We start from the raw sequence: 26,769 nt of genomic DNA, 5'->3' as shown, positions 1-26,769 counted from the left end.
CTGCCCAAACCCGCTCATCCCCGACACAACTCATACCAGCTCTTCAACTACTGGGTCTCGCTGGCAAAAAAAAACCCCACTGGAGAGATCGGGGTTCGGGCATAAAGAAGTCAACTCCAGTTCCGTCCAGGAACACGTCAGCCCGTCCTACAAATAAAGCTCTGGGTGGCACAGAGGTCAAAGATGTTCAATATCTCCACCAACACGATCATAATGGCACTTTTCTTTAGCTTTTATCAAACGCGTCTTTTGTTCTGCGCGTTTTGGCTCCTTTTCCCTCCAATCATGATCATTTTAAGGAAGAGACATATGGTTGCGTTAAACTATGAAATGTGATTTATTTAAAGCATGTGGAAGATCTTTTTAAAACCCCGCAGTGTGGACATGGACTGTGAGTAAACTGTTCTTATATAAAACGTGTTTTTTGCGCATCTTTAAGACAGGCAGAGAAAACTTCAGTCACTGTCACTGAGATCCACAACCCTCACCCTTCACGTTACGTAATTTTACACTCTCGACTAGACTAAGCCATTAAACGTAGGCCTACTACTTTCTTATTTTAATGAAGGAGAAATTTTGTGAAGTGCAACATTTACAGATCTATTAATATTAGTAGATATAATGCGAAAATAATAGCCTGTTGTTATAATATACGTCATTATATATCATTACTGCCATGGTAAGCGACCTAAATTATAACAAATTCTACCAAAAGTAGAGTCGCTCGTGCTGGGCACACAGATGAACCTCCAGCTCTTCTCACTGTACCAGAGTATACACACGTTATCACCATTCCCCTAGTATAAATGCAAATAATCTCTGACAAAATGTTTTATAAATGATAATTTAAATTTATCAATATCAATATCAGATCAAAGCTGAGACATGCTGGTCTATTAAAATTAGCTAATTTGTCTGGTGTCTGTTCAGAAATGTGTAATTACACTTGCTAAGGTGGTCTGACGTTACGTAACGCAACTTAATCGCCGCAAAAGCTTTACTTGCGCTTTATGTGTAATAGTATAAAATGCAGATCCTGACTGTGATTAAATGGAGTCAGAGTGGAGGTGATCCGCACCAGTACCACCTACATCACTGCTCTAGTGTCTAGCGGAATTATCATGGCCCACATTCTCATTTTGATTACAGTGGACGGGTTTTACCCACTAAGATTATTCAATTACGTTGATTGTCAAGTGCATACAAAAACGCGTATTTTCTGAGCAGAAAATGCTCTTAAAAGCATCAACATTTTGCCACGCAATTAAATTAATTGATTTACGTGCAGGCCGCAGTTTTGGTCTCTTGCTCTCTCACGCAAACACTTTTGGTTCGAGTCATATCTTAAAGTCATGAGTTCAGTCCAAGAATAAGATCCACCGTAAAATGTAATAACGGCGCGTCTGAGCTGCGAGGCTCAGAAAGACATAATTCAGTAAAGGGCAAGTCCAGCGCCCGGGCGTCTGACCTCTTACCTCTAATTACTAACAGTATTTCAAAGCAAACGCAGTGTGACACCGTGGAGCCGTAGATCCGTCGTACCGGTTCCTCTCCAAGCGCGTGAGCCCCGCGCGTGAGCCCCGCGCGTGAGCCCCGCGCGTGAGCCCCGCGCGTGAGCCCCGCGCGTGAGCCCCGCGCGTGAGCCCCGCGCGTGAGCCCCGCGCGTGAGCCCCGCGCGTTTCCGGTTGGGTCAGTCCTATAGTAGACAGACTACGTACTAAAATAATTGGACATTGTATGGGACACATCTAGCAAGTTATAGTTAGCTGTCTGTGGATATTTGGAAAGTAAAAGGAAAAAAACACGCTTACATGAAATTACATGAGTTACTTTATAGTCATTTTATTTGTACATATAATCCACATCGTGACATTGATTAATTGTTGTTTTTGACATGTGTTGTTTTTTTAAACAATAATTGTACGAGAAAATGAAATCAAACAAATATACAGGCAGACACACATTAAGTAAATCAGACACACAGTAAGGGAAACAGGGGGAGAGAAGGGAGGAGAGATGAACGCCGTCAGTTGAAAACACTGAAAAAAAAATATTTTTTACTCCTGTGTAGTTTGTATGCAAATTTTAATATAATATCTTAATGTATTAACTTGCGTCTCGCATAAAAAACACATGCGCGAACCCCTGTTCATTGATATTGCGTATTGAATCTGAAATCTTCATATTGTGTGGTTTGCTCGTGCAATAATAACTCACTGGATTTACTGAAGAACATAAACAAGGTTTCTTTAGTTTCTACCTGAAGATTTCCAAGGTCCGAAGTCAAAATGAGTAAGAAACGAGAGAAAGGGTCATGCACACCTACCTGACTGCAGCGATCACCAAACCTCTTATTTTAACACCGTCAGTTCAGCGCTCGCGCGTCTGCAGGCTGCAGCGTCACCTGCAGCGCTTGTTTCTTCTAGTAAACAGAGGCAACAAGGAGTCAAGCGGGGTTTAAAAACGTTTAAAAACGACAGAGACGGAAAACCCTCCCCAGCCGAGACCTTAGTGTCGGGGGTCCCTTTTCCATTTGCTGAGAAAAGACAGAGAAAGAGATGGAGACCTCATGAGAGGGCAAGGAGAAAATTAAATTGCACTTGGGAGCAAATTCTATTAGGGAATAGTTATTGTCTCCTGACAGCTCCTGTCCATTTACGTAATTAGTTGAAGTAGGAAGCTGTGCATTGTTTAAATAAACAAAATAGCTCCAACTTTCATTGCCTGAAATAGTCCGAATCAATAGTACCCTGTTTTCTCAAGCCCAGGTTTAGGGTTATTGTTCGGGGATATAGGGTTGGGGTTATGAGATATACTCTAACCGACTGATGGTGCTGTTCGGGCTATAAGACTGATCGTGTTGTGGCGGGCTGTATGTCACGGCACGCGATACATGATTTCATGCACACTAATACACTTTAGATGTAGATCCCACTTAGGATAGAGATACAATTAAGCGACATTTTTTTCATTCCATGCGGACTATAATTGTTTCTCCTTGGTGTTTTCATTGTCTAGTTTCATTTAGTCCAGTTTCAAGGACAATGTTAAGTGATATAATACGGTCTATATTGCTCCATAAACCCGAACCTATAAACGAACCATTACAGAAAAACCTACATCGAGACTGCCAGTGCAGAGCTGACCCAAGCGTTTAGGGTCATGACTCAGGTCCAAATTCAACACTGGAGTGTTTGCTGTGATTTGGAGGTTCGTAGGGAGGTCAGTAATCATTTGTGGGGTTTTGCATCACATCATCAGTCTACTACTTTGAAAATGGTCAGGAGGAGGAAACGTGGTGTGGGATGGTGGAAAGATGTTGTTGAACCACACGGTGAGGTGGTGCTCCTCGTACTTTCTAATAAGATGGGGGGTGGGGAAAGCTCTTATTAAAAGTCCTTATTTGAAAGGTCTCATTGAACAGGCCGTTTTATTTGAGTAAAGTTGATGTGTACTCTACCAATTGAAACATGCCGACGGCTGTAGCGCGGTAATAAAGGCGTTTCCTCAGAAAACAGGTTCACAGCATCTGACCTGCTCCTGTCTACCGCCATGTGTCACTACGGCAATACACACTGAAGACCAAGATAGCACTGAGACCATGGACGAGAAACGAGACGGACTAATCCAGCTCTTATTTTAAGAATTAACTGAATCCAAACCTTGTTGATTTAGCATTTTTAAATCGAGATAAGTGGTGTAGCCTACATGGTCCAGCTCTCCAGCAATTCAAAGTGTCGATAGGTTATGTTCTTAAATGTTCATTAAAACGTATTATTATTCTGAGAATATACTCAATACATGATGTTTACACACACACACACACACACACACACACACACACACCTAGGCCATAGAGGTATTAAAACGTTACTCATTGGAATATTCATCATACTGTACTATGCGCGTTTATTCGGCAGACGAAACACGCGCTAAACGTTTCAGAACCGCTATAATCCCGCAACACGTGCTGTATGGGATCTTCATGCTACTTGAATTCATTTACATTATACTATTAATTTACATGATAAAATTCAGTCGATATGCCAGAACACACACACACACACACACACACACACACACACACACACACACACACACACACACACACACGCACACACACACACACATATATATATATATATATATATATATATATATATATATATATATATATATATATATATATATATATATATATATATATATATGAATGAGGAAGAGTTTTTCACTCAAGGAAAATTAAACTAAACATGAAATGTATAATAAACAGTATATACTTTGAAAACAAATTAAAGTATTAAATTGTGGAAATACATTTTATATACAGTGAGTCAAGCTTGGTGCTAGTAGCTGCTCTTTATTTGAGCCGATTTGTATTAGAATTTGAAAAATAGTGTTTCTGTGAGACACACTCATTTAAATAAATGTTGCAGTGGCAAGGGAGGGGGAGGGGAGGAGAGGGGGAAGCCACTAAAATGAGATTAATTTGACCCTGTTTGCATGCAGTTTTAAGGTTCAGTGTTAAACTGGTGGGTCAGTGGGGAGATGAGCTCTGATAAATATATCTTTTATTAACCTTTTTCATCTCTTTACTAAATTAATTCATTCTCATTTTGTAATCACACACACATGCACTGTCTGTGGAAGAAGTTCTATTACAATCAGGTCACATGAGGAAAAATATGTCAGACCTGTCAAGGTTTTGAAGACCAACATGAGGTGTATGAGGAATGGAGTAAACAGCAGTGTGTCTGCAGAGCAGGAGGATCTCTGCTCTCAACTTCAGGGGCTCTGAGACCTGAGAACTAGAGTGACAGCATAGTGATACACTGGAGTGACACAGCAGAGTGATACACTTGAGTGTGACACAGCAGAGTGAGTACTGTACTGAGAGGGTACTCATGTTTGTTTGTGTGTTGGGGTAGAGGGAACTCGTGTTAGCGTGTGTGTGTTGGGGTAGAGGGAACTCATGTTAGCTGTGTGTGTGTGTGTTGGAGTAGAGGGTACTCATGTTAGTGTGTGCGTGTGTGTGTTGGGGTACAGGGTACTCGTGTCAGCGTGTGTGTGTGTTGGGGTAGAAGGTACTCGTGTTAATGTGTGTGTTGGGGTAGAGGGTACTTGTTTTAGCGTGTGTGTGTTAGGGTAGAGGGTACACGTGTTAATGTGTGTGTTGAGGTAGAGGGTACTCGTGTTAGCGTGTGTGTGTTGGGGTAGAGGGTACTCGTGTTAGTGTGTTGGGGCAGAGGGTACTTGTGTTAGCATGTGTGTGTTGGGGTAGAGGGTACTTCTGTTAGCGTGTGTGTGTTGGGGCAGAGGGTACCCGTGTTAGCGTGTGTGTTGAGGTAGAGGGTACTTGTGTTAGCGAGTGTGTGTGTTGGGGTAGAGGGTACTTGGGTTAGCATGTGTTTTGGGGTAGAGGGCAGGGGCGGATCTATGGGCGGGCCTGGGTGGGCCAGGCCCACCCTGATTGGCAGCTGGGCCCGCCTAATCACAAGCTCAGAATACAGTTTTCCGTATGAAAATTAATGAAAATAAACTATAATTGCTGCAGGATGGCGCACGAGTCATTTAATGACCATACACCCTGCACGATCGTTTGTGCTTGCCCACCCCAATTACACTTTGGCCCGTCCAAAAACTGCCGGCTGCATCCGCCACTGGTAGAGGGTACTCGTGTTAGCGTGTGTGTATTGGGGTAGAGGGTACTCGTGTTAGCGTGTGTGTATTGGGGTAGAGGGTACTCATGTTAGCGTGTGTGTGTGTGTGTGTGTTGAATATGGCACAAGACTCAAGCAGCTGTAGTCTGTGGATGATCCAGTTCATTCTGTAATCCAGCCCACTTCAGACCCCCCCACTCACCCCACCCCACAGCACACTGTGCTGGAGAGACGAGCTCGTAAAAGCTGATTGTGCTTTAATAAAGTTTATTAGGGGGTGGAGCTAATCCTGCCAGTAATCCCCCACAGCCCCAAAGGAAAGCAGGATTACTTACTTGCTATAAGCCCAATGGAATTGTTTGGATTTTGCCTGCAATGCAGAGCAGATGGCAAGAGGATAATTTACCCACATGCACTTACACAGGCCACACCCACTACTACGCCACATCTCATACAGGCCACATCCACTACTACACCACATCTCATACAGGCCACATCCACTACTACACCACATCTCATACAGACCACATCCCAGTGCTAATCACAGAAATAATCAGGTCACTCACACACAGCTAATTCTGCATGTAGAGAAGAGGCACCTGTACAATAAACACACAGCTTCACTCGACCCCAAAACCTACCAGCAGGAAAAACTTAAAATATATACGGGAGAAAAAAATTTATAAAATTACAGTAATATAAAAATGAAAAATGCAAATATTCTTAGGAAAAATGTTTTATTGAATCCAAGCAGTATAACAACCCAATTATAACACAATTTAGCGTTGAAATAAAGGAGCATTAAACATTGCAGACATGTAATGAAGAGTGTGGACACACACCCCATCACACACACCCCTGTCACACGCTGCACTGCAGTACAGTTGTTTTCTTATGTAGTAACGAATGTTATGGCATTAAACCACTGCAAGAGCAGAATAATCATGTTGCTTCTAAAAGGATGGACACCCAAAACTTCAGTTAATCAAATACTTTTAAAACAAGACCACACTGATACAACACAAACAATCTTTGCACGAACAGCATAAAAAATGTTTTGCCTTCAGTTCCTGTTAAAACCCTTACTGAAACTCTCAGCTCCAGAGTTTATACACTTTACTGAAACTCTCAGCTCCAGAGCGTACACACTTTACTGAAATTTTCTTCAGGATAATGTTTAATAAAATTCTGTAAACCAAATTAAAAACATCTTTTTGTGAAAGTGCATTTATGTAATTTTTCACTGAACACCTTTGCCTTTTATAGTTTAAAAATTAGTTTTAAAAGCTGATATATTAAAGTTAAATACTTAAGAGATAATCAGATCAACTAATGTTTAAGGATTTCATGTATTTAAACAATTTTTATTATTTCCCTAGAAATGAAACAATTTTCCTTAAATGCAAGTGTCAAATTAATTCTTGCGAAACAAATACCCCCTCTCCAGGATGGAGAACCACCACACCCCACGCTAAGCGTGTGCTTCTGAAACGCCAGAGTGCTTCTGAAACGCCAGTGTGCTTCTGAATTGTCCCTTTCCTGAAATCTGCTGTACTATATCTGACTGCATGTGTGGTGTGTGTGTGTGTGTGTGTGTGTATTTTTGTGTGTGTGAGGTGTGTGTGTATTTTTGTGTGTATGTTAGTATGAGGGTGTGTGTGAGGTGTGTGTATGTGACATGTGTGTGTGAGTGTGTGTGTGGTGTGTGTGTGTGTCAGTGAGTGTGTATGAGGTGTGAGGGTATGTGAGTGTGTGTGAGGTGTGTGTGTGTGTGAGGTGAGGACCCTCAGGGCAGAGACACTTTGGCCCTCGGCATGCATCGCCGTGCTCGGACGTATAGCCACATGGTGAGGAGACAGAGACAGGACAGCAGGTAGAGCAGCACACACAGACTCATGTCCAGCCTGGAGAAGCCCGTACTGAACACAGACATCCAGCGCGGGCCCTGGGCCCGGGGGAACGGCTCCAGCACCAGCCCGCCTCCGTCTGCCTCCCCCAGACCGATCAGCTCCCGCTTCACCCTTCCCTGGAGCCTGCCGGCTGATTCCTGCCGTCGCAGGTCAGGAGGCTGTGTGTGTCCTGCCTGCACCGTCTTGGCTCTAAAGTGTTGGCTGACGAACGAGTCCAGGTCCACTATGTCCTCCTGAGCTTGCCGTAGTTTCAGCCCCATGATGATGGGCTTGTGTGGTGGCCAGTCTCTCCGCCACGCGGCCTGCTCCGAGGGCTCCTGCTGGCCGGCAGGGTGAGGTTCTTCATCCTGTCCGGCTTGACCCACACCCTCTGTCTCTGTCTCCTCCTCTTCCTCCTCGTCGTCCTTGTCCTCCAGAGAGGCGGGGTTGGGCGTGGCCTCTGGGGCGTCCCTGGCTTTCCTCCGTTGTGTGAGCTGTAGGTCGGCGGTGAGCGTGGCTCTCTGCTGGGCCACAACTTCACTTTCCTCCTGCAGGTAGTCTGGCAGGATGCGCTGAGCGGAGTAATAGTCCTGGAGGTAGAGCAGCACCTCCTCCTTCCTCCACGCATGTTCTCCACCCAGCGTCAGCCCATGGCAGCTGTGACACAGCTCTGGGGATGGCCACTGTATCTTGGGGAAGTGTGGGTCCTCACTCTGGGCTCCTGCAGACACACACACACAAGCTGACGAGACCAAGCCCTGGGACCCTCAGAGCCACCTCACACAGACGGGAGGGTTTAAGGGGTTTCATTAAATTGCTTACTGTGAGAAAATATGCTTACTCCCACAACATACTTTGAAAAGTATGAAGTTGGTACCCTGTCTTAAATCAATACCCAACCTCAAGAGACCCAGGTTTACTTGAATAAACTGCAGACTAATCCTCTCTAAGAGTTTAAAAAGGCCAAAAGATATAGGCCCAAGTAGAATTGTTTGGAGTGCTTTATTGCAACACTATGTGCACATGTGTGTTATTGTTCGTTCTGTGTGTGTATGTGTACACACACACACAGTCTCTCTCTCTCTCAGGGGACCTGTCACATAGACAAAAGGGTGCAAGCACGTACACACACACACACACACACACACACACACACACACACACCTCCCCCTGCTGTGTTAACCATGATAGATATTAAGTAGAGAGGAGGGGTGTGTGCGGTCTGGCGTGTGCCACCTGCTGCCACAGGCGTCTGGGGACTTAGCCCACGCTGCTCTGCCAGGAGACACTGTTGCCATATCAATTATCAGGCATCAGGAACGTGTCCCCTGGGACAGCTGGGACACACATCCCTAATCCACCAGAGTGGAGTGGCCACCAGGGGAGCAGGGCGTGGAACGCGAGACGAGAGGGGCCGGGACTCTGGGATTATTTATGTCCAGCACTATGCACCCAAGCAGAGGAACAGATGCAGCAAGATCACATGAAGTTAAAAGCAACAAGTGAGTTACATGAGTGTGAAGACAGCTCAGATTAACATGAGAGATTACGCCTAATCCCAGAGGCCTGAACAGAAGGCTCCATCAAAGAGAAGCACCTCACCTCACCACTTCACTGATGCCATCTCACAAAGGTATTATGCACAAAACACAACCAGGACCACCAACACAAAACCAACTGCTAACACAACCACTACTGGTTTCTAAATGTAGCAGAATTTCAGATCATTGCAGTGACACTGGAGTCCAGCCCACTGTATTTACAGTGAAAAAGTAATAGTCAATAACAGCTTTATTTATACTGTATTTACATTTATACTAGGTAAGCCACATATCACACATCATTATGCATAATCCTCATTTAAAATAACCAAATGGATTTTGTCAGCAGGATATTTAGTTTTGTGGCTCCTTGTGTGTTAATGCATCATTATTGTTGAGATTGTTTAAGTTATTGTCTTTCACAAGAAAAAGGGCTTGTTAGTCTGGTTAACATTCTGGTGTTCTGCTGTAGAGGGTCCAGTCCTGTGTGGTTCTGATCCTCCACACTCACCTGCCAGTCGGTTGTTGACACGGTTGTGGTGGGACCAGAGCCACAGAACCGCTGTGGACGGGGTGTTGACGTACTTTAAACTCTCCTCAGCCATGCGCTCAAAATGAGTGGCACAGTCACGACAACCAAAGAAACTGCCGATATATCTTCTCATCGCCTGCAAGACTTCCTGGGGATCTGAAAGAATTACAGAGAATGATAGAGAGAGGGAGGGAAAGACAGAGATAGAGAGATAAGGCAGATGGAGAGAGAGAGAGAACAATAAATCTGTGGTGAAAACACAGTAACAAACGCCTCTGAACCCTGAAACATTCACCATTACCTCATGGGCTGATAAAACCACAGGATCACACTGGCAGTGTAGTTGTGAGGACATTCAGTCACACACACACACACACACACACACACACACACACACACACACACACACACACACACACACACACACAGAGTAAGCTTTCACTTCACCCTTCCCTGCACATTGAGATGGTTTTTAGGCTGCAGTTACACTTATTAAGATCAAATCCCTCAGCAGTGGAACAAGAGAAACTGCAGCAGCTCAACACAATGATGAGAAGAAACATCACATCTGAACACTCTCCAACACATTACACACACACGATGAGAAGAAACATCACATCTGAACACTCTCCACCACATTTTACACACACACTCACACATACACACACACACACACACGATGATTAGAAACATCACATCTGAACACTCTCCACCACATTTTACACACACACTCACACATACACACACACACACGATGAGAAGAAACATCACATCTGAACACTCTCCACCACATTATACACACACACAAATTATTTTGAGCAGAGTGATTACCTGTGTTCGGTGGCCTTGACTGTGTGGGTTAAGTGTGCTCAGCACAGGGTTAAGGGTGCTGAGTGATTACCTGTGCTGGGTGATTACCTGTGCTTCCTGTGTCTTTGGCCTGTACAGTCAGAACGTGGAAGAGAGTCCACATGGCGCAGGGGTAACCACGGAACCACGTCATGGAGCCCTGACATCCCACCCACCTTACAGCTTCAGGTAGGACCGAGTCATTCTTCTACACACACACACACACACACACACACACACACACACACACACACACACACACACACACACACACACACACAGACAGTGTCAGTCTGTTCCCAGCACTCCTCACTTTAAGAGAACTGAGACACTGTAGACACTAGAGTCCACGGGGACTGATATATACACTCAGCAGTGATTGGCTAGAGCTGATTTGTGTACTGGAGGCATGAGCAGGTGATTGGTTAGGGATTGTTCAATTTGGTGAGTCCATTAGACTTCCTCATTCACCAATTGATTAATTGATTTACTGACCAAGAGCTAATAATGTTTGTAAGTGACCACTCAATTCAGTGTGCATGTGTGTCTATGCATGTGTGTGTGTTTGAGTGAGTGCGCTGTCTAAGGGGTTGTATGTGTGTGTGTGTGTGTGTGTGTGTGTGTGTGTGTGTGTGTGTGAGCATGTCGGGAATGAGAGGGAAGGAGGAAGGGAGAGAAATGTAGTGAGAGAGAGGTAGGTAGGGATAGATAGAGAGAGAGAGAGAGAGAGAGAGATGGAAAAGGCTGTAAAGTCATGTTTATTTCTGCTTCTCCCATCTCCTCCTACATTATGTGGCGCGTTGGGTAAACATATCAAAACATATCATATCTTTGTAAAGGTACTCTGTGTGAAAAACTCTAAAACCACATTACCTAAATGGCAAATATATCTAATGGAGGCGTGTTGAGTATTACGGTGTAGCTAATGGAGGCGTGTTGAGTATTACGGTGTAGCTGATGGAGGCGTGTTGAGTATTACGGTGTAGCTGATGGAGGCGTGTTGAGTATTACGGTGTAGCTGATGGAGGCGTGTTGAGTATTACAGTGTAGCTGATGGAGGAGTGTTGAGTATGATATTGATAGTGTTGAGTGTTGATATGCTGTGCTCTCACCAGCACTGTCCCATCCAGCGCTGCTCTGAACTCTCTGTATGTGACTGTTGCTTCTTTCTGTCCCTGCAGCCAGGTATCTACAGACTGCAGTGACCTTTGGACTACAGGCCTGCCTGGAAAATACTGACACACACACACACACACACACACACACACACACACACACACACACACACACACACACACACACACACACAGTGTTTTTTGGAATCGGCTGAGTTAATGAGGCTGTAAATCCATCAGAGATTAAATGTGAAATGTGTCATATTTTGGCAATTGTGATTTTTCACCGCAATCGAAATTTGTCCTTCGCATTTACCCATCTGTGCAGTTAGAACACACACAAACACGCACACTAGTGATCACTAGGGGGCTGTGGTACACACACAAACTAGTGATTACTATGGGGCTGTGGTGCACACATGCCCAGAGCGGTGGGCAGCCCTAGCAGTTATGGTTGTGGTTCTGGTTGGGGTTATGGTAGGTGAGGGCTGTTGGGTTCCTGTAAGTGCTGATGAGAAGCAGGTGGTCACAGCGACATTGAAAAAGTAAAACACATGAGAGAGAGAGAGAGAGAGAGAGAGAGAGAGAGAGAGAGAGAGATAGATAAAATGGATTTGGCCAGCAAGAAAAGCACATCAACAGCATTTTGTCAAAAAGCAGGTCAAACACACACACAGGCTAACAGAGAGACAAACACACCCCACCACACACACATGCACATTTTACACACACTGCCACACACCCCACCACACACCTGCCCCACACACGCCCCCACCGCACCCGCCTGGCTACATCTCTGGATTATACTGAAATGTAATTAAATGTCACGTTTAGTCAGACAGCTGGCTGTGTTTAAGAAACGTAAACTGCACATGAGAACTGCAGCCCTGCACAGATTAATAATGAGGGCGGAGCTAAGAGAGTGACATCATACACCACATTACCCAGAACACCACAAGTCCACCATTACCATGACACAGACGGGTCTGTGTACACGGCACTAGTGCCCAATATCACCAGCACCAGGAGCCCTGCTAACCCAACACCTCCCAGCTAACCCAACACCTCCCCGCACAGACCCAACTACTGCCTGGCTATCCTAAGCCACACCCCCCACTGGACCATGACAATCCACTTCACCCCAGCAATATTTTGCACCAATCCAATTAGTATCAGCACTTGAGGAGCTGCAGCCTCTCGGTGGAGGAAGATCCCATAAGAGATGGAGGTGGAGACGGAGGTTTCACATCTGTCGGCTCAGGCTAGACGGAGCTCTGCTTAATCTGTCCTGTGTGGCCCTGGGGGGGCCATGCAGGTCAGCCGAGTGAAAGCAGCCTGAACAACTCTCTGATCCCAGCAGCCCCTGGGGCACAGAGCCACACCCCACACCCCACATCCACCCCCACCTTCAAAAATACACTTTGTGATGACAATCCAGGGGTTGTTAGTGTGAAAACCAGCAATGCAGGGGGCCAAGCACTGGAGTGATTAAGTGTTTACTAAGCCAACCTTCACTCTCCACAGGAAACTAACAAATGCAACAATGAAAGAAAATGAATTAAACTACCCACAAGCCAATGGCCAAAGGGAGAAACTAACAAAACATTTAAAAGCAGCAACCATGCCTAAAGTCACTTTATGAGGAGCATGTCCTGCTCTTTATTTTAAACGTCTCTTCAACACGGATGACCCAGATGACTACATGGATACTGGAGAACTGACAATAAAATGGACTAAAAGCTAATATATCACAATATATATGCCCATTATACATGTCCATATACTCCATATATATTATATACCTTTTCCTATTTATCATTCCATTCTCACCCCATTTTCACACAGGAATTCTGTATATATACATTTTTTACATGTGTAATAAACTTTTTTTTTGTCAGAAACATTTTAGATCAATAGATGTTGTCAGCCTTTGTTGTACATCTCTTTCACCTCCTTGTGGTGAGCCTTTGAACTGCATTATAATATTCAAACGGTTCTGTATTGTGTAAGCTAGCTGCTACATTTCTACTTTGAATATTTTCAATTGAATGATCAATTTCTATTATACTCCATTTTACAATCCAAGTGTGTAATGTGTAAGGAAGTGAAGCCGTGTTTATGTGTGTGTGTGTGTGTGTGTGTATACACATGTGGGACACTCACCTTGGCGAGGATGGACACGTACTGTCGGAGTGCTGTAAGTGCATCTCCACTGATGGTGTTGTGAGCTGCCAGCTCCACCCGCAGAGAGTACTGCAGAACTGACTCCAGATCAGACATATACACACGTGTCCTGAACACATGGGCACACACACAGATGAGAGTACTGCAGAACTGACTCCAGATCAGACATATACACACACGTGTCCTGAACACATGTGCACACACTGATGCAGGAAAACTGAACTGCTGCTGTATCAGATCCAACTGCACCTACACCTGCTGTGCTACAGCAGCAGGACTCTCTGGCCTGACCCTTCCCCCCCACGCCTGGCACCTACCCCCCACACCTGGTCCCTCCCCCCACACCTGGCCCCAGCCCCCACACCTAGTCCCTCCCCCCACACCTGGTCCCTCCCCCCACACCTGTCAAATGGCCTCCACAGTTCTGTGCCATTTTGTACAAGTTCTGTGGTGGCTAGGTGGGGTTTGCCTGCTCGCACTACCCCAGGCAACCTCTGGAGGGCATGAGAGTAGAAATAACGGGCCTCACTCAATCTGGAGACAGCAGAGATGGTAGAACAGGAGAGAGAGAGAGAGAGAGAGGGAGGGGGAGGGAGAGGGAGATCATTTAATGCAGTGTTCCTATGTCACAGATCCAGCTGGTCCATCCTGGATTTTCAAACATATTCTAATATAGAAACAGGTGAATCTTTCATAACCAGAAACAGGTTAAGTGAGCTGTAAGTTCATTTGAAAACATCTCACCCCCCCCCCTTCCCCCACCTCAGATACTGGAGAGGACCACTGGGATTTCAACCTGTGTGTGTGTGCATATGTGTGTGTGTGCGTATGTGTGTGTGTGTGTGTGTGTGTCCCTAGACCAATCAAGCATGCAGCTCTACTGACAGGCCATCTGTTGCTGTGCAACACACACACACACAGATACACAGACACATACCCGCCCATCCACACACACACACACACACAATCTCTCTCTCCCCCTCACACAAACACACTCTCTAATCTGTTCATAAACACAGCGAGTTAGGTGTGTGTCTGATGGGGTACTGTGTGTGTATACGTGTGTAAGTGTGCTGTGTTTGATGGGGTACTGTGTGTGTGTGTGTGTGTGTGTGTGCGTGTTTGTGGGTGTGTCGTGTTTGATGGGGTACTGTGTGTGTGTGTGTGTGTATCACTCACACAGTGAGTCTGGTGTAGTTGGTGGGAGAGTTGTACAGGTAACAGGATGGGTACTGTGTCACGTTGAGGCGAGTCACCAGCTCCCTCTCTGAATGTAACACACGACGTACAGCAATGTTCTCATACTGCAGTAAATCCAGAGTCACCTGCAAAACACACACAAACACCCGAAAATACACACACACCCATGGACACCCATGCACAACCACCAGTGTGAGATCAACCTGTTTTACGTTCCTCCAATTTCAAATTAACAACATTTGTGACCTCTGCAAACACACACTGGTGTCACTGGGTCCCAGAGAAACAGCAGTACAGTGTGTAGGGTGATGGGTGACCACAACAGCTCACCTCTCTCCCCACATACGAGCTGTCTGTCTCGAACACCAGCGCCAGATGATGCACGTTACTGTTCTTAGAGTGAGCATCAACTTCTGCCACACTGCAGAACACACACGCACAAAATTACAACTTCACAGGAATTGAGGGTAGTGGTGGGGGGGGGGGGGGGGGGGTAGTGGGAGGGTGAGGGTAGGTGGGGGGGTTGCTTAAAAAGATTTGCTTTCATCTTTTTAGGGGTAAATCTGAGCTGGTAACACATCTGAGTTGCTACATGCTGAGTATCCCTAAGCAGTAGCGAACCGTGATCATTAAACCTGGACCCGCTCCCATCCCAGCTTTAACCAAGATGATATTTATAATATTGGTGCACAAATACTGTACAGTCTATAATGTAAAGAGAAATATATATATCTGCAGTGACCTGGCTGGCTCCAGAGGGGGGGAGTGGGGGGGCCAATGCTCTCTGTGCTGCTCCAGCTGATCAATGATGAGGTGGCGAAGGCTGGGAACGTCACGAGGAAATCCTGCATACACACGCACACACACTTAGAGCAGCAGATAACAGCTGGAGCTCAGGGCATCACTCCAGTAAACAATGTGAACGTGTGGATAGATACAACGTCAATGGGACAAAATCACTTTCATACCTCTGAGATCCTTTCCGTTGCTTTGACTGTCAGAGTATGCATGGAAGAACTGAGAGGGAGAGAGAGAGATGGGGAGAAAAAAGATAGAAAGAGAGAGAGGTAGATGGGGAGAGGGAGGGAGAGAGAGAGAGAGAGAGAGAGAAAGAGAGAAGGAGAGAAGTGAGCTCAGATGGTACAGGTACAATGTTAAATACAAGCCTATGCCACTAACTCACTCACTCTGTCTGTGTCACAAAACACAAAATAAAATTCATTCCAGTTGCAGGACAAGAGTCTACCAACTTGGGATGAAAATGTACAACAGTAAATGAGACAGTTAGGGTTAGGTTAGGGTTCCGGTTCAAAGAGTCACAGAGACGTTCACCCTGGAACAGCCATACAGCAGCTGAAACACTACAACAACTCCAGGGTTTTGTGTAGCCTGCATCAGGGTTGTGTGTGCATCAGACCTTTTGTGCTGGAAAACAGCAATAACTCTAAACCCTAAAACTAACCCAGGGCCAAATACATAGATCTGTGCCTGTATTTATCAAACTTCTTAGAATTACTCCTAAGAATTGACTTATGTCTAAAATAATTCTTAGTTAAAAGCTGAGACTAAAAGTTAGTTATCAAGCCTCTCAGTCTCACTTTAAGCGAAGTGTAGGAGTAATTCTTAAGTGTCAATCTCAGAGCTGATTTACGACACCTGGCTGTGCCGCAAAGCTGATCCTGGATGACGTCGTTTCAAAAACCATTGCAAGAACCAATCACTGGATCGTATCTCATGTTCAATAATATTTCCTGAGAAATGTCAAGATAAAATTCAGAAAATGTTGAAATACCTTCACATTTAACTTAATAATGTTGCAGTCATAATTTTTGTGAAATTACACAGCGAATTTACATAGTTAATAATCCATTAAAAAATATTTCATATATATCTTTAAGTATGTGACATGCACTGGTATGTATAATTTTCCCTTGTTTCTTTTGTTATTCATATATTTTATCAGATTTATTTTGGATACTGCATACATTCTAACCGAATCACTTTCAGGCGGAGGACCACCGGGCAAGCCTCTTAGCGCATTTTGTGAAATGGTGCAGCATATCATGGGGGAGACAGTGCGGTGATCTGTGGAGTGGAGGGCGGTCAGGATCCTGCATTAATGAAATTCTAAAACATATCTCAAAGACAAGGGTTTTTATCATTTATTTAGATTTGCACACAAACACTGTGATGCTAATTGTCACTTCAAAATTATTGCATCCGTCAGTAATAAAGAAGCTGTTCGTGCTCCCGACCCTGCTGGCTTGAACGCAGATTCTCCATCTGCCCCTCCCTCTTTGACAGCGCTTCCAAACACCTCCAGTCATGAATGGCTGGAGGAAAAGTGAGCGTCTGAAGGACGTCTGGCAGAGGACTCACTCCCAAATGACATACAATAACTGACAAGGCAGACGTCAAAGCTTAAATGTAAAGTATTAAAATCGTAGCATGAATATTACACTCTTGCACGAAAAAAATGAAAGGCAGAAAAAAAATTTAACCCATGCTTATCTTAATGCCTAATTATTGTGCATATTTATGTGCATATTTATATATATATAAAATTGAAATGTGTACCTAAAATGAAGGTTCGCATGCGTCTCTCAGTGCCATCTCAGCCCCCTGGTGGCAACTCTTAACGACTTATGAGTCCTCTGGAGCAGTCTTAACTTTTCGGGAGAGTAAGAGTGATTCTTATACTTGAGAGTTTTGATAACTTACACTTAACTCTGTGAGTAGGAGCAAATCTAAGAAAATTTCAGCTCTTAAGTCCAAAATTCTACTCTAAGAAGTTTGATAAATACGGGCCCTGCCCTCCAACAACTACAGAGACACGAGACCCAGCCACGTCACACAGCACGTGTAAGAAACGCACGCGCATGACTGAATCCGTCATTGATCGAACAGGACAGGACGCGTCGACACGTGTTGTTGTTGTTTACTGTGAGGTAAGAGGCCGGCTACCTTAAGCGATGGATATCCGGTGATACCGAAGCGGCGGCAGACTCCGGTGTTTTCCACCTCAGAACAGTCAATGGCTGCGAGCTCAACTGCAGGCTTCCATTCTAATAAGACAGGAGAGCAAGCAGCGAGACAGGAGATCAACACTTTATCGCCCCTGAACCGCCTGGCGTCGCCTCGCGCAAGTCCACCGGGGTTTGGGTTGGTGTGCTATGATCGTGCAGCTTGCGGACGGAATGAGATGGTAGCGATGCGAAACAAAACTTGCTTTTCTTTTGTAGGACGAATAAACTGTGCGTCCACACCAAGCACGTGCATTTTAAAATCATGTCTTGTTGAAATATTTTCTAAAAAAATCCAATACTTTGAAAACACGGACCTTCATGGTAGCGACAGCACACAACACCGAACTGAACTTTTTATTTCCAAACGTCGCTCGCACGGACGTCAAACACACAAACCCAAACGCATGTTTTGTTTTGGTGATCTGTGGTCTCACGACGGGAGTAACATTTCTAAACTAAAGTGACTCACCAAATAAGTATCATAACATTTATATCAAACAACACTGCGTTATAAAACTAATACTTCTGTTGGGTCCAGCTGCGTCTCCGTTCATCATAATCATCATGTTATTCAGGCGGGTTGTGCCAGTGCTTTTACCCAAATAAACTGGACTGGTACCAGAACCTTGGTGGTTATTCTACAGCTGAACCTGTGACGTGTAAGACGGTACCGACCTCTCACGTCCCGGGCCAGTTCCTTCCACGCGGGGGAAAAGGCCACACAGTGACCGCACCACGTCGCGTAAAACTCCATCACCACGGCGCTGGTGGAGTTAAACACCACCCAGTCAACGTTGTGTGGGGTTATGATGGAGATCTGGTCGGAGCCCGTGTAGAGAACAGCCTCGCTCGGTACCGGAAAACGGCACACACACGAACACAGAAAAGAAAACAGCAGGTTTCTAAGATGTTTGAGTCTCGCACACGGAGACGTGGCACGACAGCTGTGCGCCATCTTCGCGGTTTCCGTCCAGGTTGAAGTGTGTTAGAAACGGATCAAAGTTTGTAGCAGCTGGTCCTCCCACTGCGTCCTGACCCTCCTAATGAATAACCAATAACCTACAAAACTACAACCCTAGCGGGTCACTGCTCCAGTGAACGAGCATGGGTCAATAGCGAAGACACGCAGAGGCTCTACAGGTCCGTCGGTCTGTGGTCCGGTAACGGGTCCAGATAGATCTGTAAACGTTGCATTACCACAGTAAACACGGCAATTGCTCACTATCATCTAACCCTAACCCAGTATTAACCACCAACGGGCTCCTAGCTCTAAACCCTAAACCCTCGTTTCAAAGGTGAGAACTGCAGGAAACCCAGCAAACCCGCCTGCAGGAAGATCTCGTTGTGCTTTCCAAACGCCACATCATAAGTCGTTCGATTAAACCTGCTAATTACGGAGTTCAGAGCCCAGTCAGTCAATTCTGCACAAACTATCACCCATTTTACAAGTTTATATTATTGCATTTGTTCCCATTGCACGTCTGACCTTCCCTGTTAAGAATCTCCTTTAACAAATATTGACCCACTGTCCCTGAACTCAGACACGCACACCAGCGCAACACAGTCTACAAACACTCCAGACCTACTGAGAACTTACTGCATTAAGTTTAAGTATATTAGTCGTGGTGGTTTAGTGCTGTGACATATCAACAGGTCAAAGAAAAACAAACCATAACAAACATCAGTGTGATTGAGAAAGAAGCATTTTATTTACAAGTTCAAAGATCATTAAACAAATAATTCTACTATGTACATGTGTGCAAACTCCACTGTTATTCCACAGTACCCACATCCGCCTGTGAGTTAGCTCACAGTGAGCAGGCCTTTAATTTACGCACACGCGTGCACACACACCAGAGATGCAAAATGTTTATGCTACTGATCTATTGTAGAAATCGATTATCATACAATTTGTGCCACTTATATTTTAGTTTGTTTAAAAGCAGTTATTGTTGTATGGTAAAAAGTCAGACGTGCTAATCAAAGCCTCTGAGGGCCAGTGGAGGCCTGATCTCTAAAGGAGGCACAGAGCCCGAACTCTGAAGGCCAACAGGACATGAGTGTGTGTGCAGCATCACTGGGTGTGGTGAGGTGCAGTGTGTGCAGCATCACTGGGTGTGGTGAAGTGCAGTATCTGTCACTGAGCAGAAATCAATTAATCACCTTTTTAAATGGAAACACTGACTGATTGGAACAGTTAAAGGAGAATGAAATTAATAATGAAAAAGTTCTGGGTGCAGTTAATTGCCCTGGTGTTTCTGCACTATGATAACAGTACAGAAGGAAGCTGTGGGAGTGTCCATGGTGGGCATGTCTGTCACACAGACTTGTGCTTCCTGTTCTTTCTCCCTCTCACACACACACACACACACACACACACACACACACACACACACACACACACACACACACACACACACACACACACACACACACACACACACACACACACACACACACACACACACACACACACACACACACACACACACACACACACACACACACACACACACACCCCCTAACCTCTCCAGCAGGTCTGATCTACATCAAACCTGCTCAGCACCAGAACCAGGAGAGTGAGGCAGAAATTACATTTAACAGGTTTGTGTAACACAAACCACAGAGGCACTTAAAGGGGCCACCAGAACAGGAGCGACAGGACTTCAGGACTATACCCATAACACTAACCCCTAACACTAACCCATAGCCCCTAACCCCATTTTTTGTGTTGTTGTTGCACTAAATTTTCTTGTGCAACATTCCTTTCGACACTCACTTTATGTGCTTAGTCTGGTTTTATAACATTCTAAAGAATTTCTCTTTATACAGGTCCCAGTATTATTTGCATAATTTAAAAATTATTTCAAATAAATTGGCTAATAGAGCTAAAAGAGAAGGTATCATCAGACCATCTCAAAGCGGTCCCAGTGGTCCGTTCCCAGTCATATTGCCCAAAACATGCTCTAAGCATGGAGCACCGGCACACATGCAGTGATCCACCCCTGGACTCTGAGTGAAGAGAGATCTAGCAACAAGTGAGAGTGTGTGTGTGTACATCATGGTTCTGGTCCAACCGTAAACATGTGATGTGAAAAGATGCCTTCTTTAATTCCCATGGAGTGTCAATCTGGGATTAAAATGGTAGTTATGGAGTTCAGCGGTGCTATCAGCACAGGATCCGTTTGGATCTCTTCTCCTGGATGTGGACCAGAACCTCGGCTGTGTCCTTCAGTAGAGCCTCTAAGATACCATCTGCCAGCTGCATCTTCACAAAGAGCTCGTCCTCGTCGTAACTCACCCACAGAACCTCCTCATCATGCAGCTCTTGGACCTGAGGAAGCAGGGAGCGTCAGGCTAGACTCACCACACAGGGTCCACATCTTTATACTCCACCTACTGGTTTGTCTGTTTACTATAGACATTTTGCACAAAAATGAAAAACCCAATTTAGCCAGTTTCTCACCAGGATTCGGTCCACTCGGTCCCGCTTTTTACGTCCAAATTTCAGCATCTTCTGCCAGTCAGACGTCTGATTCCGACCCACCTGCAGCCCACACAGCCTCAGAACCTCACTGGTGACAAACGCCTGAAACACACACACACACACACACACACACACACACACACACACACACACACACACACACACACACACACACACACACACACACACACACACACACACACACACACACACATCACATCACATCACATCACTACACACACACACACACACATCACATAACTACACACACACACACACATCACATAACTACACACAAACACACATCACATAACTACACACAAACACACACACAGCTCCTCAGCAAGGCCAGGATGACAGGATGATGAGGGTTAGTGAGGGGGGTTACCAGGGTGATGAGGATTAGTGAGGGGGGTTACCAGGGTGATTAGGATTAGTGAGGGGGTTACCAGGGTGATGAGGGTTAGTGAGGGGGGTTACCAGGGTGATGAAGGTTAGTGAGGGGGGTTACCAGGTCGTTACCTGAACTTTTGTGATGTGACTGGGTCCTGTAGCCCTGTGGATGCACACAGAGTTGAGACGGCGTGGTCTGGCCCACTGTGTCTGCTCTGTGTTGGGGTCCTCATACATGTCCTGCATGACCTCCCAGGACAGGTCAAACACAGCCTACACACAGTTGTGGCTGAATGAGTACAGTGACACTGAAAACAGGAGGTATATAAAGACCCGATGTGCTCTCTCTCACCTGCTTGTAGCTCCGCAAACATTGAGCTTCCTGCTCATCTCTGTTGGTGCCGTCACACAGGAAGGTGTCTGAGGGCTGAGGTTTGGGAACTCCAGCCACACTCTGATGGCCCTGGCCCAGCCCGCACTCTCTCCAGATCTCCTGCACAGCCGCCATCACGAGTTTCTCCACCTCAGGAGCGGTGTGTGGGACCAGCATGGCCGTGTCCTGAGGAGGGAGGAGCTGGGGGAGCTGATGCCTGGTGGGTGTCCTGGTCTGCTGAGAGGCAGACACCAGCCCCTCCTGCTCCGGCCTACACCGTCTCAACTTCTGCTGCTCTTTACGAGAGCTGAGACCAAAGTCCTCGTCAAACCAGTCCTGCTCATCACCAAGCACATCCAGCAGCTCACGGCTCAGCTCCAGCTCTGCCAGACGTTTGGCCAGTTCCTCCTGTCCACTGGGCCCCAGGACAGGACTCTCCTGCGGGGTACACATGCCAACAGTCTTCACATGTCAAAATGCACAACACACTCATATAAACTTAAACAAAAGCAAAACAAAGAAACTCCAAATCAACACGACAAAGACAAACATTAACCCCTGACTACAGGTCAAAAGATCCATTTGTAAACACTGAAACAGTCCCGTTATTATCAGTTTAAAAGTTAAATCATTCACTTTCTTGAAGGGAAAAAACTTTAGTGGTGTTAGAGTTATTCAGGCAGCAGTGATTAGTGATACTATCCCACTTAAAACATCTGTGCCTTTTTTGTTACGAGGACTGACTGCACCCTCCGATCTGTTGACAGTACCCACCGATCTATTGCAAAACTCTGGAGAGCACACTTCTTCTTGGTCCTTGAAGAAGGCAGGGAAGCTGGTCTTGTCTTCTCCACCAGCGTCTCCTTCACCAGCGTCTTCATCACTCACATTTGACTGATTGGCACTTGTGATTTTCTGCTCTTTTTCCTTCCTGATGTGCTGAAACTGCCTCACCGTGTCACACACAAAGCTGTTCAGGATTTTATCCACCAAGGAGTGGAGAGTCTGTCCGTCACTCACAGCCCTGTCCACCACACTCGTCCTCTCACACGAGAGATCTGAGGCTTTCTTAAGGTCCTCTACTCTAGACTTCTCACTGACTAGTAGGTCCAAGATGTCCACTGTTTGTTCCTCTTCCTGTCTGTGAACTTCTGCTTCTTCTTCCTGATCGATAGGGAAACCCTGCTGATGTGAAGACAGATCAAGTGTCAGGAGGACATTCTTGTCCATCCCATTTGACAGGTCGTCTTGCTTCATGTCTTCCATGATATCACGATTAAAGACATCCATGTTAAGGGCTGACTTTAGGAAGTTGTCATTTCCAGACTGAGGGAGTTTTGTCTCCTTGTCAGATGGCCCATCAGAGAATCCTCGTGTTTCAGGTTTTTTCTTCTGCAGGTTCCTCTGCTGTGTCTGGCGTTCAGCGCTGTGCTTCTCCAGCAAGTTGTCATCAAATGAAGACTCTTCCTCTCCAGTGGTGTCACCTCGGCTCTCAGTCAGATGAGAGATCTTGTCAGGAGGGGCAAATATTCCATGTCCCTCTTTGCACTGGAAGTACATCACCCCATCACAAACTCCATCACCTGTTCCTTTTGACTCATCCAGTTCAACTCCAGCCCAGAATCCACTAGCAAAGCCCATTTGGCCCTTGAATTTGAGAGAGCCTGGGTGGATGTTATTCACCAACACCCTGTCACCAATGCAGTAACTGGCCATTGCATCTTTCAGAGGCTCTTCTACAGATGTCAAGATTGTCAGAAGCTTTGCAGGAATTGCAATGTCACAGATGTGTTCGTTTGAGGGCTTTGGCGGACTCTGAACATCCACTGAGCTGTGAGAGTGGACAGTGCCTCCATCGGTCCCTGAGCCCACACTCAGCTCCTCATATATGTCCACTTTGCTGCCGATTAAGCAGAGATTCTCTATAGGCTGTAAAGCTGAAGGTGTTGTTAGCTCAGGGCTTTGACGATCCTCTCTGAGTGACGAATCAAGTGACGTTTCAAAATCATCACTATATCCATGGCCTGAGGGTAAGGGGGTCTCTGTATGCTCCTCCAAATGTTTCCTAGGTGAAAGGTCAGGACCATCAGTGCGTGAAGGGAGGGCTGGGGATCGGGACTCCTCTGTGTTTAGGACCAAATCACTGGAGTTTCTCTCCTCGCCACTCTCACGGTCTGCTGGTCCAGGCTGGCATGGTTCTGCCATCATCACGTCCTCAGCACTGCCAGGTGGCTGGAGGTCCATCTTGAGCAGTGGCTCAGAGAACTGAGCCGAGCCAGAAGAACCCTGCGCATCACTCCTGCCCTCCCCCCTCAGATACTGCAGCTCTTCGGTTACCTCCGACCCCTCACTGGAAACTGAGGCACTGACTTGTGGCCTAGCAGTGCTCTCCAACTGGCTGTAGGCATCGCGTGTTAGGGTGCCGTGTTGGGGTTTGAGGGACAGCGGAGTCCCACTCCCACGGTCAGGGCTCCCCAACACCGGGGTCGGGGTGACCGCGGAAGCCTCTTCTTCTGAGGACACCGAGGCTTCATGGCAGACTGCTGGCATCAGCACATCAGCATATTAAAATTTTATATTTCACTTAGTCATGCATCTATCAAAACACAATATGTATATTGTATTTACTTTATAATACAGTTCTTATATAGACATTAAATGCATGTTTACTTTGTTTATAAGCAATGGTATTAGTAACACACCATTTTCAGACAGCGGTTCTGTGAGTAGCACCTGTGTCTCCAACTCACTGAGAGCATTCAGCTTCTCACCAGCTTCAGGCCTACACAACACATGAGATGTTTAGAGCACTGGGGTAGGGGGAGGTGTTTAAGGGGCATTGATGTGTATTATTGTCACTGGCCTGTAGTGTCCTGGAGCTTCAGGTGCGTCTGTCCTACTCAACTCAGCCTTGGTCTTCTGAATGAAGTTGTTATATGACTGCAGAAGTGGCCCAAAGGAAACAAACAAAACTGTGAACACAGTTTCCTTCAGAGCTCATTATAATAAAAAAAGTAATAATGGGTGAAAGACAGTATAGCTATGTGCAGGTGTAAAAGTCCCAGAGTGTTAGCAGTTTTCTTTAAATGCAGTTTTGAAACAGTCAGCGGTACACTCTAATCACAGAGATAGCTGGATAAAGGGTTAGAGTTAAGTCTGGTGTGTGTGTGTGTTCAGGTGGTGGTCTCTGGTGTGTGTGTATGTGTTCAGGCGGTGGTCTCTGGTGTGTGTGTATGTGTTCAGGCGGTGGTCTCTGGTGTGTGTTCAGGCGGTGGTCTCTGGTGTGTGTTCAGGCGGTGGTCTCTGGTGGGTGGGTGTGTGTGTGTTCAGGCGGTGGTCTCTGGTGAGTGTGTGTGTTCAGGCGGTGGACTCTGGTGAGTGTGTGTGTTCAGGCGGTGGTCTCTGGTGGGTGTGTGTGTGTGTGTTCAGGCGGTGGTCTCTGGTGGGTGTGTGTGTGTGTGTGTGTGTTCAGGCGGTGGTCTCTGGTGGGTGTGTGTGTGTGTGTGTGTGTGTGTGTTCAGGCGGTGGTCTCTGGTGGGTGTGTGTGTGTTCAGGCGGTGGTCTCTGGTGGGTGTGTGTGTGTGTGTGTTCAGGTGGTGGTCTCTGGTGGGTGTGTGTGTGTGTGTGTGTGTTCAGGTGGTGGTCTCTGGTGGGTGTGTGTGTGTGTGTGTGTGTGTTCAGGTGGTGGTCTCTGGTGGGTGTGTGTGTGTGTGTGTTCAGGTGGTGGTCTCTGGTGGGTGTGTGTGTGTGTGTGTGTTCAGGTGGTGGTCTCTGGTGGGTGTGTGTGTGTGTGTGTTCAGGTGGTGGTCTCTGGTGGGTGTGGGTGTGTGTGTGTTCAGGTGGTGGTCTCTGGTGGGTGTGTGTGTGTTCAGGTGGTGGTCTCTGGTGGGTGTGTGTGTGTTCAGGTGGTGGTCTCTGGTGGGTGTGTGTGTGTTCAGGCGGTGGTCTCTGGTGGGTGGGTGGGTGGGTGTGTGTGTGTTCAGGCGGTGGTCTCTGGTGGGTGTGTGTGTGTTCAGGCAGTAGTCTCTGGTGGGTGGGTGTGTGTGTGTTCAAGCGGTGGTCTCTGGTGGGTGGGTGTGTGTGTGTGTTCAGGTGGTGGTCTCTGGTGTGGGTGTGTGTGTTCAGGTGGTGGTCTCTGGTGTGGGTGTGTTCAGGTGAGGTGGTGGTCTTTCGTGTGTGTTCAGGTGACCTGCAGCTGTTTCAGCAGAACGGCCTCCTGGGCTTTTAGACGCTCCTTCTGTCTCTGTTTTTGCTCCTTCTTCAGCTGCTGGACTTCTGCCTTGCGTCGGCGAAGCTCCGCCTTCAGGACCAGGACACGCCCCTCAACATCACTTTGGTCTGACGCTGCCTCTGTGCAGAACATGAAAGATTACTGTAAACCCTAACCCCCCTCAAACAAAAGAAGACAGTCCAACAGTTGCAGTACAGCAGCAAACCACAACACTAAACCCCAGCAACTAACCCTACACCCCAGACACTAACCCTAAACCCCAGCCACTAACCGTAAATCCCAATCAAAC

General features: G+C 46.2%; 2 protein-coding genes across 17 annotated transcripts in view; both read right to left on the bottom strand.

Moving 5' to 3' along the window:
* Positions 1-6,387: 6,387 nt before the first annotated feature.
* On the bottom strand, positions 6,388-19,500 carry qsox1 (quiescin Q6 sulfhydryl oxidase 1). Its single transcript, XM_076985442.1, has 12 exons — positions 18,672-19,500; positions 17,935-18,035; positions 15,939-15,987; positions 15,713-15,815; positions 15,301-15,391; positions 14,950-15,095; positions 14,173-14,304; positions 13,750-13,879; positions 11,584-11,706; positions 10,541-10,679; positions 9,602-9,778; positions 6,388-8,270 (listed from the first exon to the last, which is right to left on the bottom strand). Exons 1-12 carry the CDS (start codon positions 18,949-18,951, stop codon positions 7,447-7,449), a joined length of 2,295 nt encoding a protein of 764 aa, XP_076841557.1. The 5' UTR covers positions 18,952-19,500; the 3' UTR covers positions 6,388-7,446.
* Positions 19,501-19,683: 183 nt separating this feature from the next.
* The window catches only part of cep350 (centrosomal protein 350), a 58,193-nt gene continuing 51,107 nt past the window's right edge, over positions 19,684-26,769 (bottom strand). For 11 of the 16 annotated variants that reach the window (XM_076985424.1, XM_076985426.1, XM_076985431.1 and 8 more), the window contains 8 exons: positions 26,439-26,599; positions 25,113-25,189; positions 24,952-25,031; positions 23,024-24,792; positions 22,229-22,687; positions 22,006-22,149; positions 21,463-21,585; positions 19,684-21,330 (listed from right to left, as the gene is read on the bottom strand). In XM_076985424.1, coding sequence (XP_076841539.1) covers positions 21,166-21,330; positions 21,463-21,585; positions 22,006-22,149; positions 22,229-22,687; positions 23,024-24,792; positions 24,952-25,031; positions 25,113-25,189; positions 26,439-26,599 — 2,978 coding nt within the window. In that variant the 3' untranslated portion in view covers positions 19,684-21,165. Of the gene's footprint in view, positions 21,331-21,462; positions 21,797-22,005; positions 22,150-22,228; positions 22,688-23,023; positions 24,793-24,951; positions 25,032-25,112; positions 25,190-26,438; positions 26,600-26,769 lie in introns of those variants that run through there. The other 5 variants (XM_076985429.1, XM_076985439.1, XM_076985436.1 and 2 more) reach the window with 5 other exon arrangements.

Source organism: Brachyhypopomus gauderio, unplaced genomic scaffold, assembly GCF_052324685.1.
Source record: "Brachyhypopomus gauderio isolate BG-103 unplaced genomic scaffold, BGAUD_0.2 sc40, whole genome shotgun sequence".
NCBI lineage: Eukaryota > Metazoa > Chordata > Actinopteri > Gymnotiformes > Hypopomidae > Brachyhypopomus > Brachyhypopomus gauderio.
The sequence above is the reverse complement of the archived record's forward strand: the minus strand, read 5'-3'. Positions and strand labels throughout refer to the sequence as shown.

Bases quoted from the DNA above. Each gene is read 5' to 3' on its own strand.
- qsox1 (XM_076985442.1), bottom strand. From the start codon at position 18,951: ATGGCGCACAGCTGTCGTGCCACGTCTCCGTGTGCGAGACTCAAACAT. The intron at 13,880-14,172 runs GTGTGGGGGGAG...CCATGTGTTCAG, and splicing joins CTGTGGAGGCCATTTGACAG to GACACGTGTGTATATGTCTG. The intron at 10,680-11,583 runs GTGAGAGCACAG...GTGTGTGTGTAG, and splicing joins CGCTGGATGGGACAGTGCTG to AAGAATGACTCGGTCCTACC.